The 27141-nt window shown below is 51.2% G+C and overlaps 1 protein-coding gene across 2 annotated transcripts in view; it reads right to left on the minus strand.

The window, feature by feature from the left end:
- Positions 1-27141, minus strand: part of TGM5 (transglutaminase 5) — a 387349-nt gene that overhangs the window by 42665 nt on the left and 317543 nt on the right. For both annotated transcript variants that reach the window (XM_086932527.1, XM_086932526.1), the window contains 3 exons: positions 22016-22151; positions 5012-5115; positions 4685-4924 (listed from right to left, as the gene is read on the minus strand). In XM_086932527.1, the coding sequence (XP_086788653.1) occupies positions 4685-4924; positions 5012-5115; positions 22016-22151 (480 nt within the window). The remainder of the gene's footprint in view (positions 1-4684; positions 4925-5011; positions 5116-22015; positions 22152-27141) is intronic.

Consider the following 27141-nt stretch of genomic DNA (forward strand, 5'->3'; position numbering starts at 1 on the left):
TCTCCAAAGCAGTAATCCATTTGTGGATGTCGTCCCCTTGTTTAAAGGGGGGCACTATCTTACCAAGGTGTTTCGTATCAAAACTCCTTTCCCTATTGCTAGGTACATTGCTGCCACCAGTGGGGACTACCCCACTTAACTGTTGCTCTCTCGCAAAGGCAAGCCTTTCTTTGGCCAGGGCAAGTTCTTCCCTTTCGATCCTCAGATTAGCTGCCCTTTCCTTAGCTTCGTACACTCTCCGCTGAGGGGACGTCATCCCTCTTTGCGAAGAGTTGTGAGACCATTGGTTTGAAGGGATCTGCCAGAGTCTCTTGACAGAGATCTGGCTCGTCCATTCCCAATGTTAAGCTGACCTGATAGTGGCCCCAGGGGTCCCCCAGTACCGCTATCATGTTTGCTTAAGTTGGACCTGCTTAGTCTGATGACTTCTACCTGTCCCTTATCTGCCTCATCCCCAGAGGGATCCTCATCCTCAGCATCCTCCACATCTTCGTTCTCAGTTGCGAGGTGGATGAGGTCAGGATCGTCTCTGGTTCCCTCGAGGGGAGGCATGTCTCCTTCTGGATTAGAAGAGCTAAGACGGGTCTCAGCTTTTCTGGCATCATAAGTCTCCAAGAGACCAATCAGAAAGGACGTGGTGGGGTTAGACCCCTGCTTGATCTTCCTGGAGTGACACACTTGTCTTAACTCCTTGAAGCTCAGCACAGTATATCTTGAAGGGATGACCTGTGGAGGGTCCACTGACACAAGGGGAGACTCAGAGTTTCCTCCTTTGTCCGACATACTGTTTCTAGTGTGGTGTAAGTGATGCACCTACCTACACTATGTGTTTACCTACTGTTCCCTTGCTAAGAGTTGCAGCCAAGGTGTGCTAAGCCTTGAGGAGCTGCAACAGCTGGTTCAGTAGAACTCAGAGTATTCTAAGCTTTAGTTATATGTACTAACAGTACTTATGTGATCTTTCAACAAGATATTCTTAGGATACGTGTGGTAAAACAACAGCAAGCTCAAATCCCAACCGCTGCTCACCAATGTGAGAAGTTGGCCCGATATGCAACGTTCGCTATTCTAGCGACCGCTATGTATCGTTCCAACGTCCCTTATGGTGTTTGGTTGTAAGTCAACCTATAGACCAGCTATCCTAGTAGCGTGGATACGAGCAGTCTAAGGCTAAAGACTCGAGAGGGCGCGTTAAGCCAGCTGTTTACCACACATGTACCCCTTGAACACCCCGTGAAAGGACACCACACAAGTGTTATGAAAATAAACAGGATATTTATTAAGATTCACAACAGCCCTGGACTCTTTATGAGGACAGGGTACTAAGCACAAACCAAATCTCTTAGGAAAATACTTCAAGTGCACAATTAAAACAAGTGTCCGAGGACACGGAAAGTTTAAGGTCTCGGGCGGACCCGATAAGGCAAGTCGGAAGCGAGGGACTCGGGACCCTAGAGTAAAGAGGCTATGCAGGCACCGAAATGCCGAGTTACCTAGCCACGAGGGCTGCGGCTGCACAAGTCTTACAGGCGTCGGGGTCTTCGCTGACGAGCCAGGAGCCGGAAGAAAAGGAGTTGCTGGCCGGTGACCAGTGATGAATAGTTCGTAGAGATCCAAGCCTGGATCAGAGATTGTTGATACCTGAAAGCAGAGGGGACCAAGTTCGTACTACTAGCCAGTAGTCAGAGGGTACCAGGATGGCACCGGTCGGCCGTCACCTCGACCAGGTGAGTGGGCGACGCTAGGCTCTGCAGTCTCACGGACCAGGAGGCGTTGTCGGCGACCACGGCGGAGGTACGAGCTGTCCCACGAAGGATGATGCTGTCGGCGTCGCTGGGCCCAGGATGGGGCAACAAGCCTTGGCAGATCTCAGGGCCACGTGGTGGGCCTAAGATGGCGTCTTGAGTGGACCAGGAGGGTCCGGGGTGCTTCTCGCAGAGATGGAAGCAAGGGCCAGTCTGGAGCAACCAGACCAGCAGTGTTGATTGTCGGATGTCGTCACAGAAGGGCACAAGCCAGCGGCTAGTGACCAGACAACGTGCTGAGCAGCGAGCAGAAGGGCCCCACGCAGATCGTGGAGATGCTGGGAGACTGCACTTCGGTGCTAGAGCGGCTCAGGGTCGGGGCTTCTCGGACCCCAGAGCACTCACCAGGGAATCGCTTCGATGGTCGTGCTGGTTTAAGAGCGTGCAGGTTCTGATGATGGCCGGTCCCTCGAGGTCTGGTCGCACCCACAGATCACAGCTGAGCTGATGACGTGGGTAGAGGTCAGAGGTGCCAGGGAAGCCGGTTCTCGTCGAGCTGGGCCGTCGGATCCTTGAGGAAGGACTTGCAGCAAACCGCAGAGTTCTTAGATGGTGCCCGCTGATGCAGGGTGACTACTCCTTAGTCACAAGGGAGAAATCTTGAGAAGAGTCTTGAGTGTCCTTTCGTAGAAAGTAGTTCTTGATTCAAAGATGATCTAATTTGGAAGGGTCCCCGCTCCGGCCTTTATCCTAAAAAAAGGGGTGGGTACATGACTAGGTCCTGCCCTAAGGGTGGGACCAGGAAGGGGGGTAGTTACACCCCTCTCCCCTGCCGGACTTTCCCCAGGCCAGGGCTGGCGCCCCTGGAACTGGTTCTGACCGGCAGATGCGTAGTGAGCACCGGGGTGCCACTCCGCAGTCACCTTCTCGCAAAAGCCCTACCTACCCAGAATACACAAACCCTGTCTGGGACGGTGCGAACACCGCCCTCGACAGGAAACCCTTTGTCCAAGCGCCCCTCACTGGAAGGACTCCCAGCAGCAGGAGGTCAGACTCGTGTCTGTGGTGGCAGCATCCATTTTGTGGAGCTGAGGCTTTAGTTAACTTTAACCGGGGTTCACAGTTACGTACATGTTGTGTCCCTCTAGAAGGGCGGAATGCTAACCTCATCGCCAGGGTTGGTGAGAGGGCAGCATCCCGATTCGTATGACACCTTACTCGACATGCCTTGATAACGCGACACCGAAGTTACCGATGGGGTACGCGTTATCATGGAACAGCCATTGGGTCTTGGTTCCGCAAGCTGCAACCGGGCTCGGCTCAGGCCAGAGCCTAGTTCACACGAGCCCATGCACTCTGCCTTCAGGATTGTCAAGGCCTGCCATAGGAGTGACTGATAGGAACTCGAGTGTCCATTGTATGGTTAGATATAGGGCTACTATATCTAAAGCAAAGTGTGATTACACGACTTCGCCCCAGCTGTCATGCAGCCAGTTGTGTCAAATTTAGGCGGCCAGCCAGGGGTGGCATAATACATGCTGCAGCCCCTGACGGCCCTGGGTACACCTATGCCCTGCGTTACGGGGTCTGATAAGGTGGCCCAGTGCCAATTGGAAATGCACCTAGGGTACATGGAATCCATTTTAAAGAGAGAGCAGTAGGCCTGGGGTCCTGATTGGCAGGGTCCCAGGTCGACTATGTCCAAAACCAGCTAAAACACAGGGCAAAAAGTTGGGGGCAACCATAGTCAGGAGGTACCTTCCTACAATATTGGTTAGGCAGGTTCTTTAACAACCATCTGAGAATAGACCATTTTTGAATCAACATAGTAGGACAAAGGTCCCAGTCACAAATTGCATTCCCATTTCCAAACCGGTCAATGAGCAGATTTCATATCGCTGGTTTGTGAATGACCCTTGGTGTTTTCATCTGCATTCTCAGTTGAGAACTCACTGGAAATCTCCCTGATTTAACATTGGACATAAATGAGGCAAAAGAGCCAAACATAGGCAAACACACACCAATATATATACTAGAACCTTTCAGAATAATTTATCTCAACAATAAATATGGCACAATATTGCATTAAAATAATGTCATCAGCTAATATTACATCATATCAAAAAAGCCTCTTTATGCAGCGCAATAAACAGCAGGTTACCCAAGAGTAAGGAAACTCTTTGCTAAGTCATTTGCGCACACATCCATGCACTTACTGCTCTACAAAGGTCATTATAGGACCTGCCACATCTGAGCTGCCACTACCTATTATGAACCATTAGTAAACAATACATGGACAGATTTCATTCTGTTTGTCAAGTCAATGTCAACAGACCACCTTTACTCTGGACAGCAGGAATCCAGGATCCATAAAGGGTACACAGAATTTGAAAGGGCTGACCATGTGTATGGCAGAAATGCACCATACGAATTTGGTAAAGAAAGGTGGCGTAATTTAACGTAACATATATAATATAGCATGCCTTAACATAGCATAACTTTATCAATAAGACATACTCAGCCTTTGACATAACCCAAAGATAATAGACTAACCTGGCTTATTCTAGAGCAGAGTCCAAACCGCTGCACCAAAATAATTCAAGCATGCAATTGTCACACAACAATAATAGTGAAGCAACTGACTCTTGGTACAACATATCTTTAGTCTGAAACCACAATAGTAAAAAAAAGACTTCCAATTCAGGTCTGCTGCACCAGTCGTCGAATCTTCTGCTAGGAGGTTGAAAGCATTTTTGGGTAAAAAAGGGATAAGAATGGAGGAAAAGCCTATGTTCCCGCAATGTGATGCTGAAAGCCACCTCTATGTGCTTCTGTCAGGGAGGAAGTTGTATCTTCCTTCTTTAAAAGCAACAATCAATTAAACATCTTGACTCACTCCTCATAGAGCTATTTAAACTTCTATTACTCTTCTAACATACCTTCTTGGTACTTGTAGTTCTCAGTGATATCTTCACTATGATCACTGCCAACGCTCTTGGTGCTAAAGTGGTGACCGATCAAGCGGGAATCATGAAAGTGTTTCTCCTTTTTTGCTCCCTGGAGTCTCCAAGAGATACAATCTGCATTCACCATAGCAAATACAAAAGGGGAGTCGTAAGGCATGTTGAGCTCTCCTTCTTTGATAGCTTTTACAGAGGTAGGCCCACAGCAGTATATTCCTAGGGCAAAAGTAGAAGGAAATAAAATATCTTTATTTTGAACAAAGTGTGTAAGAGAAACATATTTTCTATTGCCACAGGTTTTACCTTTGCTCATCTCCTGAGGGGTTGGATCCAAAACTTGCCACCCACCATATCCAGGTGGGAGGTCCTTTCGAGCCATCCAGGATTCGGTCCACACATGAAAATTCCTAAAAAGACCAGCACTAGAATTAAGAGGTGCCCCTGTAGAGGTTATATGTTACAGTAAAAAAAAAAAGACACACCAAAAATAGGTTTTCCAATGATATACCATGTAGGCACATATTGCACGTCACATAAACCAGAAACTTTCCCCTTGCTTTAAGTGGCTTTTAATGTGATTTAGACCCCTGCATAGAAACTAAAAGTGGCTCAGACCATCCAAATGCTTAGGATCCTGACCTAGCTAATGTTCTTTGTCTCCATTCTAATTTCAGTAACAAGAGAACATAAAGCATACATTGAAAATGGGCATTTTTCGCTTTTGTTTGTCTGGGATGGGTGGCATTAGGGCAGCCAGTGCTAAAAGCCTTGTTGTCAACATTCTGTCAGGTATGAACAGCTTTTAGTTGCCTTTCTCCTGAAAATATGAGTTCTCCCCAGCTCAGTCGCACAAGTTACTACTTGTGTAACGATATATCTGTAAGAGACATTAGTTAGTGATAGATTCCTTACCTTAGAATATCCCCAGGCGTCAGACTGGATCCGGAAAATTTTGCGTAGCAGTACCCTTGCGCATCGGTAGGCGTCGTCTGCGGCTCCGCGTCCGTCGTCGGCGCCGTGATGACGTCGTCGGAGTATATAGACGCCGCCTCCGCGTGCTGACGTCAGTTCTTAGCCACAGCTTTTCCGTGCCAGAAGCGCAGAGCCATGACAAAAACCGACTCTGGTGCCAAGAAACTAGGGCCCTGAAAGGGGATGACCTTAACCCTAGATATCGGTTCGCAGAACGGGGAGGATGGGTGGGTCGGTAAGGAATCTATCACTAACTAATGTCTCTTACAGATATATCGTTACACAAGTAGTAACTTGTGCATCTGAAAGAGACATGTTAGTGATAGATTCCTTACCTTAGAATAGATACTCCAGCAATACCATCCCCGTGGTGGTGGGTCTCCGAACCAATATTTACACCAGAAAGTCCTGGAGAACGGAACGGCCGAAGTAGCCATCCCTCCGGACTTGACTGTCCAGGCAGTAGTGCCTCGCAAACGTGTGCAACGAAGCCCACGTAGCGGCCTGGCAAATGTCCTGCAAGGGCACACCGCGGCCCAAGGCAGTTGTAGTGGCCGTGGCTCGAGTGGAATGAGCCCGCAGCCCAACAGGTGGTTCCTTCTTAGCCAAGGAGTAACACGCCTGGATGCACATGATAATCCATCTAGAAATGGTCCTCTTGTGCACCGCTTTCCCTTTCTTAGTGCCCGCGTACCCAACGAAGAGTTGATCATCCACCCGGAACTGGCGTGTGCGATCCAGATAGAATGAGAGCGCACGTTTTGGGTCCAGACGGTGGAGCCTCTCCTCCTCTCTCGAGGGGTGCGGAGGCGGAAAGAAGGTGGGCAATGTGATGGACTGCCCAATGTGGAAGGCCGTGACCACCTTAGGCAAGAAGGAGGGCCTAGTCCTCAAAACAACCTTGTCCGGATGGACTGAAAGGAAAGGAGGCTTACAAGAAAGAGCCTGGAGCTCACTCACTCTCCTGGCAGAGGTGATGGCTACCAGGAATGCAGTCTTCAAAGAAAGAAGGCGAAGTGGACAGTTATGAAGTGGCTCAAAGGGAGCGCACATCAGAAATGTTAGAACCAGATTCAAGTCCCACTGAGGCATCACGAAAGGAACCGGAGGAAAGGTATGAGTGATGCCTTTCAGAAATCTGTTAACTATTGGGGACTTGAACAAAGAAGGTTGGTCAGGCAGCCTCAGAAAGGCTGAAAGAGCCGAAAGATAGCCCTTGATAGTGCCCAGAGCAGAGCCCTGCTGGGCAAGAGAAAGAAGAAAGAGAAGAATCTCAGAGAGAAGGGCATTGAGAGGATCCACAGCCTTTGCTGTGCACCATGCCACAAATCTGTTCCACCTGCAGGCGTATACCGTTTTTGTGGAGGGACGCCTGGCTGCCAGAATGATGTTGCAAACTTCAGGAGGCAAGTCAAATGGCCTCAACTGCCGCCGCTCAATCTCCATGCATGGAGGTGGAGACTGGACAGGTTCGGGTGGAGGACCGTCCGCTGCTGCTGCGACAGAAGGTCCTCCTGAAGAGGCAGACGAACCGGGGGATCGACTGACATACTGAGTAGCTCGGGATACCAGTACCTTCGTGCCCAGTCCGGAGCCACAAGGATGACTTGTGCCCGGTCGCGCTTGATCTTCTTCAGCACTCTGGGCAGAAGAGGTATAGGCGGAAAGGCGTACAACAGACCGCAGCTCCACTCGCGACGAAAAGCGTCTCCGAGCGAGTGCCGCCTTGGAAATTCCAACGTGCAGAACTGATGACATTGCGCGTTCTCTTCGGTGGCGAATAGATCTAACCAAGGCTCTCCCCAACGCAGAAAGAGGCCTTGCGCCACGTCCGAGTTCAGACGCCATTCGTGATCCATCGAGCACCGACGGCTGAGTTCGTCCGCCCTGGCGTTCAGAGAACCTGCCAGGTGTTGAACCACCAGAGTCACGCCTGATGTTCCAGCCACTGCCAGAGGCGTAGAGCCTCCTGGCAGAGGGTCCACGACCCCACACCGCCCTGTTTGTTGCAGTACCACATGGCGGTGGTGTTGTCCGTGAACACCTGCACTGCACTCCCTCGGACAGACGGGAGGAATGCTTTCAGTGCCAGACGAATCGCCCGCAGCTCCAACAGATTGATATGGAGCCGGGATTCCGCCGGAGACCAGAGTCCTCTGATCTCCGCCTCTCCCAAGTGGCCACCCCAGCCCTGGAGGGACGCGTCCGTCACAACTACGTGCTCCGGTTGGGGAAGGGAGAGGGATCTGCCGTTGACCCAATCGCGGTCCGTGAGCCACCACTGCAGCTGTCTCGCAGTGCCCTCCGAGATCAGGACATGGTCGGAAAGGTTGCCCCGGTGCTGGGCCCACTGAAACTTCAGGTCCCACTGCAGAGCCCGCATCCGCCACTGTGCGTGATGCACCAGAAGGATGCAGGAGGCCATCAGCCCCAGAAGCCGCAGCGTCAACCTGACCGAAACCCGGGATAACGGCCCGAAGACCGGGATCAGGGTCTGAATATCCCGGACTCGCTGTTCGGGCGGGTAAACCCGAAACTGCGCCGAGTCGAGAACCGCTCCGATGAAAAGGAGCTTCTGAGAGGGGCACAGGTGCGACTTCGGCACATTGATGGAAAACCCCAGCCTGTGCAGGAGATCCGCCGTAGCCTGGAGGTGGGTGACGACTGCCTGGGGCGAGCCCGCCTTCAACAACCAGTCGTCTAGGTAGGGGAAGACTGAAACCCCTAACCTGCGCAGGTGAGCTGCGACCACCGCCATCACCTTCGTGAACACCCGTGGGGCGCTGGTAAGGCCGAAGGGGAGCACGGTAAACTGAAAATGCTCGTGGCCTACCGTGAACCGCAGGTAACGCCGGTGGGCCGGCAGGACGGGGATGTGGAAATACGCATCCTGCAAGTCCAACGCTACCATCCAGTCTCCTGGGTCTAGGGCAGTCAAGACCTGAGCCAGTGTCAGCATTTTGAACTTCTCCTTCCGGAGGAAGCCGTTGACGTTCCTCAGATCCAAGATAGGGCGTAGGCCCCCTTTGCCCTTCTTGGGTACCAGGAAGTAGTGGGAGTAGCAACCACGTCCTACTTCTGGCCCAGGAACGCGCTCGATGGCCCCCTTGGCCAAGAGGGCCGAAACTTCCTCCTGCAGGAGCCGCAAATGATCCCCCGATACGCGGTGGTGTTGCGGTGGCATGGCTTGAGGGGTCGTCTCGAAGGGGAGGGAGTAGCCCCTTCGGACGATCTGCAGCGCCCACCTGTCCGAAGTGACTGTGCGCCAGTGAGAGTGGTGATGGCGAACCCTGCCTCCCACTGGCGTCACATGGGCCGAAAAGCACGGACTAGGAGGGTTTAGAGGCGGATGCTGCGGGGGCAGGTGTAGACTGGCTCCGCTTGCCTCCCCGACCGCCTCCACGGCGGTTTCCACGGCCGCCGCCGCGCTGGACGACAGTTTGCGGCGAGTGGCTGGCGGCACGCGTGGGGACGCCCCTTCCGTGGCCACGAAAGGAGCGAAAAGCAGCCATTTGATGGCGCGGGGCCGAGAGGCCCAAGGACTTGGCCGTAGCCCTGGAGTCCTTAAAGCGCTCGAGCGCGTGGTCTGCCTTGTCGCCAAAGAGGCGACGGCCATCGAACGGCATGTCCATGAGTGTATTCTGGACATCAGCCGAGAAGTTGGCGGACCTAAGCCAGGCGTGGCGTCGAATCGCCACCGTCGTAGCCATCGCTCTGCCCAGCGAGTCAGTGGTGTCCAGTCCGCACCTGATCGAATATTTCGCTGCGTCCCGGCCCTCCACCAGGGCTTGGCCGAGTTTGGCCCGTACCTCCAACGGGCACTCTGGCAGCAATTCCGCCACCGTTTCCCATATAGAATGGGTGTAACGGCCCAAGAGGCATGCGGTGTTGGAAGACCGCAGTCCACAGCTAAGGGACGAGAAGACCTTTTTGCCAAAGGCCTCGTACCTCTTGGATTCCCGATCAGGGGGTGCTGACGGGAATGCGGTCTGGGAGTTAGAGGCCTGGATAACCAGACTCTCGGGGGTGGGGTGGGTGGACAGGAAACATGGGTCGCCCGGAGCCGGGCGGTGGCGTCTGGCCACGTTCCTATCTACAGGCGAACCTGTAGCGGGCCTGGACCAAGTGCCCAACAGAACGTCCGACAAGGCCTCATTAAACGGCAGCATTGGCTCCATGGAGCATGACTGCGGCTTAAGGACCTCTGTGAGGAGATTAGTCCTCACGGCCGCGACGGGGAGCTCAAGGCCCAAGGCCTTAGCAGCCCTCATCAACACCACACTATATGTAGCGCCCTCCTCCGAAGCCACGGAAGGAGGAGAGACGAATCCAGTGTCTGGAGAGGTGTCCAGGCCACTGGCCTCCCCAAGGTCTCCTGTCCAGTCCATGCTAGACTGACATTCCCTTGTCAGAGGGTCCTCAGACCCCTCCCAGTCCTCCTCCTCCCTCATCTCCTGAGACTCAGGGTCGTTAGTGAATGAGGATGGTTCATAGGGATAGAAATCCCCGAACGGCGTCGGGATCGGCGCCGACTGGCGCTGTCCCGACGTCGGGACCCATAGAGAGGAGGCATTGGGGACGGCGTCGGCCGGGACCGACGCCGGCGGGGACACCACACGGACCGACCCCGGGGGGGTCGTAAGGTCCACCGGGGACGGTCCATCGCCCGCCGAGGGCCGAACGGCACCCTGCGGCGTCGGACCCGAAGGCACCGACGACGCCGGGACCGCCGAACCCTGCGGCGCCGAGCCCGAGGGCAGCGGCGGCGTCGGGATCGCAGAGCCCTGCGGCGCCGGCGTCGAAGACGCCGGCGGCGTCGAGGCCGAAGCACCCGACGGCGTCGGGGTTGTACCCGACCCACTAGGGCCCCCAGACGGGTTCGCTGGGCCCGAAGGCGCCGCGGAACCCGTCGGAGAAGACAGGGACCTCATGGCCATGAGGAAGCACTCTATCTCCTCCGGCGTCGCGTTCAGCCCAGGGACCGGGGGGTATGGAGCCGAACGCGGCGCCCGCGACTCCTGAGGAGCCGCGTGGGCGGTGTCACCCGAACCCCCGGCCGCATCGCGCGAGCGTCGGGGGGAGTCGGAAGAGCGATGATGTCTCTTCGACTTCTTATGTTTCTTACCTGACGACTTGGACCCGGAGGAGTGGCGCCGACTCCCGGAGCTGTGACGGCTCCGCCCCCGCGACCTGTCCCTCGACCTCCCGTGGGACCGGGACCGGGACCTCACACGGCGCGGGGCCGACTGGCGGATCTCGAGTCGCCTGCAGGACCGCTCCCGCCTGGCCTTCCTCGAGAGGGCCCGACAGTCGGAGCAGGCCTCGTCGTCATGGTCGACGCCCAAACACGTCAGGCACAGACGGTGCGGATCCGTAACCGACATGAGTCGTTCGCAACCGCCGCAGTGCTTGAATCCGGGCATCCCTAACGGCACCGTCGGAGTCGTGAAGACTTCGAAAGAGATCAAAAGATCCAAAAAGTTAGTCAAAAAATGACCAGGGAACTGCTTTTTCCAGATCTGCGCTGGCTGGCGCGGAAAAAAGAAGAACTGATGTCAGCACGCGGAGGCGGCGTCTATATACTCCGACGACGTCATCACGGCGCCCACGACGCCGACGACGGACGCGGAGCCGCAGACGACGCCTACCGACGCGCAAGGGTACTGCTACGCAAAATTTTCCGGATCCAGTCTGACGCCTGGGGATATTCTAAGGTAAGGAATCTATCACTAACGTGTCTCTTTCAGATTGCAACTTATAGCAGTCACACTTGGTGCAGAAGTTGTAAACCAACGCTGGAATGTTGGAGGCTCCAATGAAGATAATGGACTGCACAGGGCCAAAAATGGCAAGTACAGATCTGCTTCAACATTCCTAAGCTAGTCTTTCTGTTTCTCCTTTAATTATTTAGAACATTTTACCCTCAGTGGGTAGAATAGCCCCGCTTCTACCTTTGGGTATATAGGTTGTTAAGGTCTCTAATCTTCGTTATGGACCCAGGCCTACAGGTCAGGCTTGGAATGTACTTTTAGGCTTTTAACAACTGTTATTACCCTCAGAAGCCTTCTATAATGCTATATTAACCCCGTAGAAACTAATACTTAAATATTGTGCAGTGCAGAATGGGTTAAAACTAAAGTCGAGACAATAGTAGATTTTACTCTTGCTACAATTGTCAGCAAGAATGACTTTTTAATCACAGTGGCAGCTGAATAGTCAGACCTCAAGTTGACATTCTTCACGTCACCAGTAAGTTTTCTCACTTACTCCTTTGTAAGGTCGTGTTAGCAAGCCTGGTGCATGCTCTCCCGAGGATGATATTTCCGAAGAGTGTAACAGCCTCAAAACTGTTTGCCACTACTCACAAGGCTATGAGTTTTGGGGTGTCCTCTACATTTTACCGGCCATCCCACTGGAATTTTCACTTCTAGCCCATGCCTCTAAAATTAGGACAAACCGCCATATTGTTGGATAGTCTGCATTCATACAATCAATCATCTTGGGGAAGAAAATGGCCAATAATACTGAATGTTAAAATCGGGGAAATTTCCTCCACAGATCACTGTTTAGTGTGTGTTAGGAAAGTTGTTTGCAACTTAGGCATCAAAACCTAAGCATCTTAATTGCATGCACAGCACCTCCTCTTTTTTACGTATTTAGCACTAAGGAGCTCATTACGATGTCGGCCGGAAAGCCTCCACCTGACACTGTCTCGGATTCGGGACCGACTGAATTGTGGTCAGCGGTTCCGAACGCCAGATTACGATGGGACTGAACACTGTTCGGTTGGGTTCCTATTGTTTCCTATGGGAGCTTGTGTCATGTCCGACAACCAGCCGTAACACAGGCTCCTATGGGGAAAGTGGTGTGTGTGGAAAACTCTTCACCCTGTCACAGGAACCTCATGGTTCCTGTCACACAGTGCAGAGTTTTACAGGGGTGTACCGTAGGTACCTCCTCGCCCAGCAACCATAGGCAGCGGGGGCCAGGGGGCTCTGTCAGGGGCATCCAAAGTCACTTTCCGACAGCCGTTCCGTGTCGGACAGGCAGACGCGGAAAGGCTGTTGGAAAGCAGCCTGATAATCTCAACAGCAGAAACGCGGTCCATAAGGGTCCATAAGGGGGTTACGGTGCGGTTCTGACCAACAGAAATACTCCTTGAGTCGGTCGGAACCAATTCGGAATGAGACCGGCTGGTTTAGGTTCTGACCGCAAACATCATAATCGGACAGCAGGAATGTAAACCGACTGAGTCGGTCAGAAGGGCTCCAACGCGGTTGCGAATATTTCAACTGTCAGAAGGATGCTTTCCGCCCAACATCATAATGAGCCCCTATATATATTAATCAACAGTTGTTCTTGGCATATCACAGTGACGTCGACTTGAGTCTGAGTACTGAAGTCTATATTTTATGCAGTAAATTTAGTGCGAGTAAAACTTAAAATGATTATGTTGGGGCATTCAAATTAGCATCTCATCTGAAGTCACTGATTTTAGATTTTTTGCTATTTTAACAGCTCGGCCTGGTCTATCCTGATACTGACTAGTAAAGGTTGTGCCCCTCCCAACAGCTTGGTGGCAGGAATTTGTTACCTTACGAGGCTTAGAACTGTCTATTGTATATAGTGATTCTCGGATGTTAGTCTAATGAGAATGTGGATCCTATAAAAGAATGCAGGTCCACGCTCATATCTGGTTACAATCTGGAAAAGGCTTGAAATTTACATATGTTGTCTCTTCATTAAGGATACTGATTAATGTTAGATCATGTATTTTTTTTATGACACACTGCACTTTAATGAGTTGTATTTCCTAGACTTTACTCTTGTAATGCTACACAACTTTCTGATTCTTTCCTTTTTCAAGTCATGCTCACAAACTTCAATTCATTTATGTTGCTCTTCAAAATAAGCTGTACGTGTTTCCTGTCCATATGAAGCACCCAGGTTTAAAAATAAACACTTTTTTAGCAATAACTTTAGCAAAATTAATTAATTGCTCAATGCTTTCCTTTTCACTTCTGTGCAAGTTGTCTTGTCTTTCATTTTTAAGCTGTGGTATTTGAGTATCTTTATGAGCTCTTGTTAACAGATCTTTAATTATTACAGTATCGGAATCAAAATGTTCAAGTTCAAAGTCTGTGCTCAAGGCATTGCTTTCTAGCATGAAAAAGGATCTCCCTAAGCTGGAAAAAGACCGGATGTCGGTGAAGGACAGAGAGATGCCTTCATGCACTGGCACAGCATCCACCACAACCATGTTGCTATGTCACAGGGATGCCTTATGTCACAGGGATGCCATCTGATTTTTGCTTGCAAGCTCTGTGTTTTAGGAATTCTCCTTATTCAGTTCTTTTGCCAGAGCAATTGCAAATCTATTAAGATGGGCATACAATCTTCTACACACAGACCAAGGCACTTTAAGATTCTTACTAAAAAAAAGAGACATTTGAGACCGATTTTACGAAATATACTCTAAGCCAGAACTTGATTATTGCTTTCAAATTATATAATTGCACAATCGAACTTTTGAATTCATGGACTTACGCCCAATTGAAGCTCTTACTGAAACATCTGACACCAAGGATTAGTTATGATCTGGATATCTTGCACTGTTCCAATTTACATCATTACGAACATTATGCAGACGCCATTTTTTACAAACAGGCCAATCAATATATCCGTTTCTCGTTGTGGCATTATATTTCTGCGACTCCCTCTTAAATCAATGACTTTGAAATGGTTCCATAAAGAACAGGTCTCCAGCAATTGTGATCTATGCAATGGTGGTGTGCAAAATCTGAAGCATGTATGCACAAGTTACTACTTGTGTAACAATATATCTGTAAGAGACATTAGTTAGTGATAGATTCCTTACCTTAGAATATCCCCAGGCGTCAGACTGGATCAGGAAAGTTTTGCGTAGCAGTACCCTTGCGCGTCGGTAGGCGTCGTCTGCGGCTCCGCGTCCGTCGTCGTGGGCGCCGTGATGACGTCGTCGGAGTATATAGACGCCGCCTCCGCGTGCTGACGTCAGTTCTTAGCCACAGCTTTTCCGCGCCAAAAGTGCAGAGCCATGACAAAAACCGACACTGGTGCCAAGAAACTAGGGCCCTGAAAGGGGATGACCTTAACCTTAGATATCAGTTCGCAGAACGGGAAGGATGGGTGGGTCGGTAAGGAATCTATCACTAACTAATGTCTCTTACAGATATATCGTTACACAAGTAGTAACTTGTGCATCTGAAAGAGACACGTTAGTGATAGATTCCTTACCTTAGAATAGATACCCCAGCAATACCATCCCCGTGGTGGTGGGTCTGCGAACCGATAGTTACACCAGAAAGTCCTGGAGAACGGAACGGCCGAAGTAGCCATCCCTCCGGACTTGACTGTCCAGGCAGTAGTGCCGTGCAAACGTGTGCAACGAGGCCCACGTAGCTGCCTGGCAAATGTCCTGCAAGGGCACACCTCGGCCCAAGGCAGTTGCAGTAGCCGTGGCTCGAGTGGAATGAGCCCTCAGCCCAACAGGGGGTTCCTTCTTAGCCAAGGAGTAACACGCCTGGATGCACATGATAATCCATCGGGAAATGGTCCTCTTGTGCACCGCTTTCCCTTTCTTATTGCCCGCGTACCCAACAAAGAGTTGATCATCCACCCGGAACTGGCGTGTGCGATCCAGATAGAACGAGAGCGCACGTTTTGGGTCCAGACGGTGGAGCCTCTCCTCCTCTCTCAAGGGGTGCCGAGGCGGAAAGAAGGTGGGCAATGTGATGGACTGCCCTATGTGGAAGGCCGTGACCACCTTAGGCAAGAAGGAGGGCCTAGTCCTCAAAACAACCTTGTCCGGATGGACTGAAAGGAAAGGAGGCTTACAAGAGAGAGCCTGGAGCTCACTCACTCTCCTGGCAGAGGTGATGGCTACCAGGAAGGCAGTCTTCAAAGAAAGAAGGCGAAGAGGACAGTTGTGAAGTGGCTCAAAAGGAGCGCACATCAGAAATGTTAGAACCAGGTTCAAGTCCCACTGAGGCATCACGAAGGGAACAGGAGGAAAGGTATGAGTGATGCCTTTCAGGAATATGTTTACGATAGGGGACTTGAACAAAGAAGGCTGGTCAGGAAGCCTCAGAAAGGCTGAAAGAGCCGAAAGATAGCCCTTGATAGTGCCCAGAGCAGAGCCCTGCTGGGCAAGAGAAAGAAGGAAGAGAAGAACCTCAGAGAGAGGGGCATTGAGGGGATCCAAAGCCTTTGCTGTGCACCATGCCACAAATCTGTTCCACCTGCAGGCGTATACCGTCTTTGTGGAGGGACGCCTGGCTGCCAGAATGATGTTGCAAACCTCAGGAGGCAAGTTAAATGGCCTCAACTGTCGCCGCTCAATCTCCTAGCATGGAGGTGGAGACTGGACAGGTTCGGGTGGAGGACCGTCCCCTGCTGCTGCGACAGAAGGTCCTCCTGAAGAGGCAGACGAACCGGGGGATCGACTGACATACTGAGTAGCTCGGGATACCAGTACCTTCGTGCCCAGTCTGGAGCCACAAGGATGACTTGTGCCCGGTCGCGCTTGATCTTCTTCAGCACTCTGGGCAGAAGAGGTATAGGCAGAAAGGCGTACAACAGACCGCAGCTCCACTCGCGTCGAAAAGCGTCTCCGAGCGAGAGCCGCCTTGGAAATTCCAACGCGCAGAACTGATGACATTGCGCGTTCTCTTCGGTGGCGAATAGATCTAACCAAGGCTCTCCCCATCGCAGAAAGAGGCCTTGCGCCACGTCCGAGTTCAGACGCCATTCGTGATCCATCGAGCACCGACGGCTGAGTTCGTCCGACCTGCCGTTCAGAGAACCTGCCAGGTGTTGAACCACCAGAGTCACGCCCTGATGTTCCAGCCATTGCCAGAGACGCAGAGCCTCCTGGCAAAGGGTCCACGACCCCACTCCGCCCTGTTTGTTGCAGTACCACATGGCGGTGGTGTTGTCCGTGAACACCTGCACTGCACTCCCTCGGACAGACGGGAGGAATGCTTTCAGTGCCAGATGAATCGCCCACAGCTCCAACAGATTGATATGGAGCCGGGACTCCGCCGGAGACCAGAGTCCTCTGATCTCCGCCTCTCCCAAGTGGCCTCCCCAGCCCTGGAGGGACGCGTCCGTCACAACTACGTGCTCCGGTTGGGGAAGGGAGAGGGATCTGCCGTTGACCCAATCGCGGTCCGTGAGCCACCACTGCAGTTGTCTCGCAGTGCCCTCCGAGATCAGGACATGGTCGGACAGGTTGCCCCGGTGCTGGGCCCACTGAAACTTCAGGTCCCACTGCAGAGCCCGCATCCGCCACCGTGCGTGATGCACCAGAAGGATGCAGGAGGCCATCAGCCCCAGAAGCCGCAGCGTCAACCTGACCGAAACCCGGGATAACGGCCGGAAGATCGGAATCAGAGCCTGTATATCCCGAACCCGCTGTTCGGGCGGGTAAACCCGAAACTGCGCCGAGTCGAGATCCGCTCCGATGAAAAGGAGCTTCTGAGAGGGGCACAGGTGTGACTTCGGCACATTGATGGAAAATCCCAGCAGGTGCAGGAGATCCGCCGTAGTCTGGAGGTGGCTGACGACTGCCTGGGGCGAGCCCGCCGTCAACAACCAGTCGTCTAGGTAGGGGAAGACTGAGACCCCTAACCTGCGCAGGTGAGCTGCGACCACCGCCATCACCTTCGTGAACACCCGCGGGGCGCTGGTAAGGCCGAAGGGGAGCACGGTAAACTGAAAGTGCTCGAGGCCTACCGTGAACCGCAGGTAATGCCGGTGGGCCGGCAGGACGGGGATGTGGAAATACGCGTCCTGCAAGTCCAACGCTACCATCCAGTCTCCTGGGTCTAGGGCAGTCAAGACCTGAGCCAGTGTCAGCATTTTGAACTTCTCCTTCCGGAGGAAGCCGTTGACGTTCCTCAGGTCCAAGATAGGGCGTAGGCCCCCTTTGCCCTTCTTGGGTACCAGGAAGTAGTGGGAGTAGCAACCACGACCTACTTCTGGCCCAGGAACGCGCTTGATGGCCCCCTTGGCCAAGAGGGCCGAAACTTCCTCCTGCAGGAGCCACAAGTGATCCCCCGATACGCGGTGGTGTTGCGGTGGCATGGCTTGAGGGGTCGTCTCGAAGGGGAGGGAGTAGCCCCTTCGGACGATCTGCAGCACCCACCTGTCCGAAGTGACTGTGCGCCAGTGAGAGTGGTGATGGCGAACCCTGCCTCCCACTGGCGTCACATGGGCCGAAAAGTACGGACTAGGAGGGTTTAGAGGCGGATGCTGCGGGGGCAGGTGTGGACTGGCTCTGCTTGTTTCCCCGACCGCCTCCACGGCGGTTTCCACGGCCGCCGCCGCGCTGGACGACAGTTTGCGGCGAGTGGCTGGTGGCATGTGTGGGGGCACCCCTTCCTTGGCCACGAAAGGAGCGAAAGGCACCCATTTGCTGGCGCGGGGCCGAGAGGCCCAAGGACTTGGCCGTAGCCCTGGAGTCCTTAAAGCGCTGAAGCGCGTGGTCTGCCTTGTCGCCAAAGAGGCGACGGCCATCGAACGGCATGTCCATGAGTGTATTTTGGACGTCTGCCGAGAAGTTGGCGGATCTCAGCCAGGCGTGGCGCCGTATCGCCACCGTCGTAGCCATGGCTCTGCCCAGCGAGTCAGTAGTATCCAGTCCGCACCTGATTGAATACTTTGCTGCGTCCCGGCCCTCCACTAGGGCTTGGCCGAGTTTGGCCCGTACCTCCAACGGGCACTCTGGCAGCACTTCCGCCACCGTTTCCCACAGAGAGTGGGTGTAACGGCCCAAGAGACATGCGGTGTTGGAAGACCGCAGTCCCAAGCTAAGGGACGAGAATGCCTTCTTGCCATAGGCCTCGTACCTCTTGGATTCCCGATCGGGGGAGCCGTCGGGAATGCGGTCTGGGAGTTAGAGGCCTGGATAACCAGAGTCTTGGGGGTGGGGTGGGTGGACAGGAAACATGGGTCGCCCGGGGCCGGGCAGTGGCGTCTGGCCACGTTCCTATCTACAGGCGAACCTGTAGCGGGCCTGGACCAAGTGCCCAAAAGAACGTCCGTCAAGGCCTCATTAAACGGCAGCAGAGGCTCCATGGAGCATGACTGCGGCTTAAGGACCTCAGTGAGGAGGTTAGTCCTCACGGCCGCGACGGGGAGGTCAAGGCCTTAGCAGCCCTCATCAACACCACACTATAAGTAGCGCCCTCCTCCGAAGCCACGGTAGGAGGAGAGACAAATCCAGTGTCTGGAGAGGTGTCCAGGCCACTGGCTTCCCCAAGGTCTCCTGTCCAGTCCATGTTAGACTGACACTCCCTGGTCAGAGGGTCCTCAGACCCCTCCCAATTCTCCTCTTCCCCCATCTCCTGAAATTCAGGGTCATAAGTGATTGAGGTCTGTTCATAGAAAGTAAATTCTCCGAACGGCTTCGAGAGCGGCGCCGATAGGCGTCGTCCCGACGTCGGAACCGATTGAGAGGAGGCATCGGGGACGGCGCCGCCCGAGGACGACGCCGGAGGGGACACCACACGGACCGACGCCGGGGGGGTCGTAAGGTCCACCGGTGACGATCCATCGCCCGAGGAGGGTCCAGCGGCGCCCTGCGGTGCCGAGCCCGAAGGCGCCGACGACGCCGGGGCCGCTGCACCCTGCGGCGCCGGGCCCGAGGGCACCGGCGGTGTCGGGATCATGGAGCCCTGTGGCGCCGGGCCCGAAGGCGCCGGCGGCGTCGAGGCCGAAGCACCCGACGGCGTCGGGGTCGTAGCCCCCGACCCACTAGGGCCCCCAGACGGGTTCACTGGGCCCGAAGGCGCCGCAGAACCCGTCGGAGGAGAAAGGGACCTCATGGCCATGAGGAAACGCTCGATCTCCTCCGGCGTCGCGTTCAGCCCAGGGACCGGGGGGTATGGGGCCGAACGTGGAGCCGCGTGGGCGGTGTCACCCGAACCCCCGGCCGCATCGCGCGAGCGTTGGGGGGAGTCAGAAGAGCGATGATGTCTCTTCGACTTCTTATGTTTCTTACCTGACGACTTGGACCCGGAGGAGTGGCGCCGACTCCCGGAGCTGTGACGGCTCCGTACCCGCGACCTGTCCCTCGACCTCCCGTGGGACCGGGACCGGGACCTCACACGGCGCGGGGCCGACTGGCGGATCTCGAGTCGCCTGCGGGACCGCTCCCGCCTGGCCTTCCTCGAAAGGGCCGACAGTCGGAGCAGGCCTCTCGTCATGGTCGACACCCAAACACATCAGGCACCAGCGGAGGGGATCCGTGACCGATATGGTACGGTCGCACTCGTCGCAATGCTTGAATCCGGGCATCCCTAACGGCACCGTCGGAGTCGTAAGACTTCGAAGTGGATCAAAAGATCACAAAAGTTTAGTCAAAAAGTGACTAGGGAACTGCTCTTTCCAGATCTGCGCTGGCTGGCGCGGAAAAAGAAGAACTGACGTCAGCACGCGGAGGCGGTGTCTAAGTACTCCGACGACGTCATCACGGCGCCCACGACACCGACGACGGATGCGGAGCCGCAGACGACGCCTACCGACGCGCAAGTGTACTGCTACGCAAAACTTTCCGGATCCAGTCTGACGCCTGGGGATATTCTAAGGTAAGGAATCTATCACTAACGTGTCTCTTTCAGATTGCTGGTTTGCCCAAAACCGATAATAGTTGAGGTAAGAAGGTGCTATTTAAAACCAATACGATTTAGATATAATACCGCATCTGTGCAAAATTTGATCACGCTTTTAAACTCTCCCCCAGACAAATTTGTATGTCATAATTTGTTTCAATTTTTAAATTTTTTTTTACATTTGTATTGATTGTTTTATGTGTATAGTAACAGAAACTGTTTTATATGGAATTTGTTGTTCTCAGTAGAGAACTAAATCAAACCAAATAAATTGAACTTGAACGTGTGTGTTGCTGCAATACACAAAGCCTGTCTAGGCCCAAAACATGCACAAAGTGATTTTTACTTTCTATCGGAACAGCAATAGAGACCCGAAGCCTGCTATGGTCATTGTAAAAGATATATTACAAAATAAATGTCTCTGCAAAACTGATTTGCTTACACAAATATCCTTGTGCTTAGTGTCACTAGAAAAATAAAAAAATACATATTAGAACATTCCAAAAAAGAACGTGTAAATTACATTTTAAACATTGGTAATTAATCTAAAGACTCAGAAGCATTCACGATGTATCCTGAAACATAGAGGCATTAGAAAATGATTAACTTCTGATTTACATATGTTGTTTTATGGGTGCTGAACTTGTCCTACGATTGAACACACTTTCATCCGCTTTTTGAATCTGAGGGGCATATGTACAAGCCCCTATTGCCACCACTGCGTCACTTTTACAGATTTTTTGGTGGCCATAGGAGCTGCGCCTTATGTCCAAGGTAGCGTTAAGCCACTTAACGTGGCTTAACGCTGCCCTGTACATAAGGCCCCCTTTCACACATGCTTAGTGTGACATGGATGGGCAGTGGGTGTTGCGGTGGGCGTTCCACCGCAACACCCATTCATTTTAACTCTGACCCCTATGTACAAGGGTGCATACATAGGAAGCAGTGCTAAAATTAAGATCAGGTAAATCCTGGTCTTAACTTGGTGAAACAAGGAGAAATGCAATATTTCTCCTCGTTTTTGTTGCTTTTTCCATGTATGCTGCCTTGTGCAAAATATTAATACATCCCATTGCGAGTCGTTATTCTGAATGAGCTGCCCTAAAGCCGCCTCTTCCGAATATTGATGTGGTATGTACTTGAAAACCTACATATGTCACCAAATCACAGTTTGGATTTTGAACATAACAAAAGGAAATTTAGCTATGGCAAAGGCTCCTTTTTTGTGAATCAGAGCCTTTACGGTTACAAAATCCATTTGTACATCTGTCCCAGAGCACTTTAAATGTCGACTTCCCTATCTCAGTTCATATCACTTTTTTGGAAGTGTGATTTACTTTGAACATCAAGACAGTTCAGAGAGTTTTTATGATTGAAGCGGACTTGCTCTGTGGACAGGTTTACTGACTGGGCAGCATGAAACTGTTTTGAGATAATATTTTTGGGTCACAATGTCAAGCCTGGCAGTGTCTGTATCATAATAATGTACCATTTGTGTAATTTCTGACGCACATATTACCAGCACATCATTATGACTGCTTTATCAGTATATCTGGAAGTCAGAAAGAGGAGATTTCAATAAAGCCTTTTATATTGGCTGGATCAAAAATACTAGTAAACAGAGGGCTGATCAGACATAGAAGCAACATTTTGAGATTATTACTTTGACAATAACACTCACCATACGCTGTCACTTTCATTTGCGAGTTTCTTGCCGGTGTGATCGTAATATTCCTCGATCAACAGGTTCGAATCACAATCATGAGCTGAATCGAAACCGGTAATCACTCGACTGGGAATTCCCAAGCATCTCATTACTAAAGCAAAAAGGAAAAAAGAAGTTCTTCACATTTCAAGTAAAATTAATTTAAGGTATTCTGTATGCTGCTCATTTCTGTATTCCTCCAATATCAAAGGGTAGATTTAATAAAAGTTTGCATAAGTGGTCGTGCGGACAATGCAAATTTGTTACAACGAATGAAGGCCCGCACAAACCTTAGTAAATTGACCCACAAGTGTAGCAATGAAATTCCTGGAGCTTGATGTTTTTCATTACCACAGACCTTATTAACCATTACAAGTGCTTTCAATGGAGGTCACCTATAGGTAGCATGAGTGCTCAACACAGCTTTTCCGGCCTCAATATTTCTGCTACCATATTTATCTCTAAGGTCTAATTTCTAACAGCCAGTATCTGCCATGATTGTCCTCTTTAGAGGAAGACACAAAACAAATACCTCTTCTTGCAGGGGATTATTACTTTATTATTATTTTTTTTTTGGTAAACCTTTATTGTTACGTAAGGCAGTTACAATCACAGGCCTAGAGTCATAACAGCCGGCCATTATGTCAGAGACGGTCAAAGCAAATCAATAAAGCCAAACATATGCAACATTCCGCCTCCCCAATGCCCTATCAAAGCTCAGGATAATGTCCGTACCATATTGGTACCAGGAGTAAAGAGGTTTCTTTTAAGAGTTTTAAGAAAGAGCAGGATCTGATGCCGTACAATCCAATTATACCAAAACAAGGGGTTATCATTGATCAGGATATTCATGGTCGGGACCACTGCAGGCAGGGCGTTGGCACTGGCGCACGTTAAGCAAAATAGACAACAAGCAGTACATTACGCCCCCAATGCAGCATACGCCCGCTGTAGCTGAGAACTTTAGAACAACATCCACCCTTGTAATTTGAACCATAAGAACGTGCAGCGAGCAACCTACAACTCAGATTCCCGAAAGATTAGAAAAAAAGAAGAAAGAAGAAGAAAGCCAAGCGAAACAAGAGAGAAAAAGGGGCCCTAGAAACTGAAAAAGGAAAAGAAAACAAAGAGTACCCCCCCCCTCCCCCAGCCCCCCACCCTGCACCCCTGCCTCCGGCTACGGCCTCCCCCTCAGCAGCGTGCCTGTCGCCCAGTGCATGGAACCCGAAATTTAGAAGAGAGGGAAAGAGAACTACCGCCCACCTAGACTAAAAGAAGAACCCAAGAGAGGGAAGAGAGAAAAGAAGAACCCCGAAGTCTATGAAAGAGAGAAGAAGAAGAAAGAAGAAAGGGGGGGTTCTAATCTACAACTACTAGGAAAGGAGCGAAAGACGGAGAGGAGCCCCCTAGCAGTCCCCCGGCCTCTCCCTCGTGCAATTGTTATGTCTGCACAGGATGTAAAATACAACTGCAAAAGCCAGTACAATAGAACAATTTACAGGGAACGAAATCAGCCTAATACGTTGTTAGATAAGACAATATATCGCGCATTCCTCACAGCCCCAAAATCGGAAAATGCCAACACAGGAGGAAACATCATTTATCCTTGTCCAGTCTTGCTCACACCGCGATGGCCCACCAAATAACCACTCTCCAAGTCCATAGTTGTAGGGAATCGGAATACCAAGGCAAGCCCAAACAGCAGCACTTCTGCAACGCTTCGATGCAACCGGACCTCATCCAAGACCGTGTCCAACAGGTACGGTGGACCCAACCTGATACAAAAACATGAATTCCACACCTCCTTTGGCAAAATAGAGCAGGGGGGGAATGTCTCAATGTCCAAGCACGGCTGGAGCAGCTCCAGGGACACCAACAACATGACGTGGAGAGAAGTTCCATCGCTCAGTTCCAATCTAGAGCCCACAGATTGTTCAAGGCCTCCGACATCACGGACTGGAAAGGGCACGAAGATCAATGTCTCAGACTCTCCGATATCAGTGACGGACGCCATCTTGTTGTATCTGGATATTAGGTAGGGCATCTCGCTGTGCGTCCACGGACCATCCGATCTCATTTGCTCCGCCGCGAAAATCACATCATCCATCTTACTCCCCAGTGATCGGACATCCTGCTCCAGGGTGTCGTGAAGGTCAGCTAGGGTAGCCATAAGATCGCCAAGGTGTGGTTCTGCCCGAGTCCCCCTTTTGTCATGCTCCCCCTCTTCGTGTGGTTTTCATTAGGTCGAGACTCGGTCTCCCATAAACTGCACTCTGCTCTCCCCACTATGTTCCGGGGCAGCACCATTCTGGGTTGGGGCCGAGGCACACGCAGTGGGGCGTCGGGCATCATGGAATCACCATCAGGGCCACCGAAACCGTTTCAATGCGAACAGATCGTAGCCACCGGTGGAGTAAGCCCTGTTCGATCGCGGCTCGGCACAAATTCGGGATCCTCCCGCCGACAGCGGGACGAATATCATAACACTCCCCGGCGGCAGGCGAGCAAAGTTCTAAAAAGCATATATTCCACACAGGGGCACAACGACAGGCTTGTCCCTGACTCGTGCCCCCAATCGGCCGAAGTGAGCGTGTCGAAAATCGGCCGTTCCTTTTTACGCCGGAGCCGACCGGCCCTTCCCTGCCGCCGGTGGCCGATGTTGTGCACGTGGTGACCGGTCCCACAGTCTAATGGAGTCCCCGGTCATAAGGCTGCTGCGGGCCGCGAACGTCGTCGGCTGTTTCTCCCATTAGGAAGCAGGCACAAACCTCGGGATTGTGCCATCGGTAATCGGTACTGTTCACGTATCCGTTTATTCCATTGTGCATCAGGATATCAAACAGGATGTGCGCCCGGGAGGAGATGATACTCGGAGCCGAGGGACTAGGCGGCCATTATGGACACCGGCTTGGCTCCTCCCCTGGATTATTACTTTATTGATGCTTCTCTATATGTCGTAATCCTAATCCTGTGTGCCCACAGGATGTTAAAGATAAGAACTGAGCCCAGTCCTCCTTTAAGGCAGTGTCCAGTATGGTTGGGAGGTAGAAGCACCATTAACTACCAGAAGTACTGGTTCGACACTTGAGCTACCATCAACAAGACCTGATGATTTTATTTTTTATTGCACTGTTTACATCACAATGACATGCCCAGTATTTATATTTTCTGCATATGTTGAGACTAAGGACCTGATTTAGAGTTTGCCGAATGGGTATTTACTCTGTCAGGGTGACGGAGTAAGGTACTAAGCCGAAATTGAAGGAGAAACCGTCTGCCAAATTTTGAGATGTCGCTCGCTCAGCAGACATCTCTTGGACTGGCAGAAACTGCAATCACGGTGGTGCCTGGCAATGCATTGAAAGTTTGACAGATGGCTCCCTTAACATGATGGAGCCGTACGGCAATCTTTTAATGTTTTTATTTTCAAAAAAGAAAATTCCAAATCAGGATTTTCTTCATGAAAAGGATAAAAAAAAAAATAACACTACATAGCCATGGGAATGTTCTTTTCTGGTGTGGGGGTCATTTTAAACTTTTCACTGTTCCTTACCGCAGGGTTTACCTGGTGGTGATGGACAGTGACAACTGCTTATTTGTCTGCCCACTCTAAATAGAATGGGAGAACAAATGGCCAAACCACGATGACCCCTTAATCTGTTGGGCCCTCAGCTAAAAGAAGTAGCGCACTAGTCAAATCAAATCATCAGCATATGCAAAATTAGTGTAACTTATGAAATACACCTAACACGAGGGCATACCCACCGTTGAAGCCAAGGCAATGAATGGTGGCTGACTGAAGAAAACAAAAGGTAATTGATTTATCAAAAAATTTGCTCATCCTTAACGTTCTGCTCGGAGTGTATGTGCCCCCTTCCCCTAGCCCTGTATGTATGCCGAAAACTATGTGCTTACTCTTTACAGGTACCATAAGACCTCCAGTCCGAAGAAACAGGTTAATACCTTTTTCGTTCACATTTGAGCACTTATTTTTTTGTTAAACCTCACGTTCCCCAACCACCGGTCCTGATGAATGCCCGTAAGTCCTAAACCCAGGCAGACCAAGGCAGAAACATGTCGACCTTTTTTTAATAATACCCTCACAATTCCCCCCCCCTCAAGTTTTTTATTACTCTGAGTGCATCCAGTACTCGTAACTCAGTCCAATGTGATGCACTCTTATAGAGTTTACTAGACCAACAGCCGAGTAAAATAAAGTAGCAGAACTTAGGTTGTTATGTCCTTTTAATAGTCCTTTTTTATCACTGGCTCACTACTGCGTCAACCATGGGTAAAAACCTCCTGGTGGAGGCTGCATAAATCGAAATCAGACCCAATGATTATGCACTGACGTGATCTAAAAGCGGAGAACCAACATATACCGCTTCAGATACCACCATACCCATCACGTGCATGAGGGTCTTTTTTCATCTCGGACATCCTCATTTCCTGTATACCCAATGGTTGAGCAGGACAAGTGATCCATTCCCCTTTGATGATTTCATCCTTAACTGAACCACTACAAAGTAGGAATAAATTTGCAAAAGCAAGGTAAGTCAGGAGATCTAGCTGAGGAGGAAAGGGGAGAGGAGGAGATTGAGAAGCATCATGGCGATACGATTCTGCCAAAACCAAGACGTCAAAACAAAAATTGAACCCCAGTTAAAACTCTATATTTTTCAAATTCACTTATCAATTTTTTTCTATGCTGTATTTAAAATTTAAAGATACATCTTCTCTTTCCTGAACTACCTTTAAATAATTGCAAATTTCCCCCACTCTGAAATCTGCATTAGTTAAAGGAAAGGGTGTGCTCTGTTCCTCACTTCATTCACAAGATGTATTATGAAATTGAGGACAACCAATGCAGTGGATGGGCAACCTACTTGGTCATACCCCCTTGGTGTTTATGAAATTAAAGTCTTACGTCTGTTGCATATGCCAATCTACTGATAATTCAGCAGGTCTGAATTTTCAAAGGTTTGAATATTCTTTGAAATGTTCTTACCTGTATAAAACAATTAACACCCAACAAACAAGAAACCCAATATGGATCCTGTGTTTTATATCAGGAATGTTTGATCTAGTCTAATACCAATCAA

This window comes from Lissotriton vulgaris, chromosome 7, assembly GCF_964263255.1.
Source record: "Lissotriton vulgaris chromosome 7, aLisVul1.2, whole genome shotgun sequence".
NCBI classification, from domain to species: Eukaryota; Metazoa; Chordata; class Amphibia; order Caudata; family Salamandridae; genus Lissotriton; species Lissotriton vulgaris.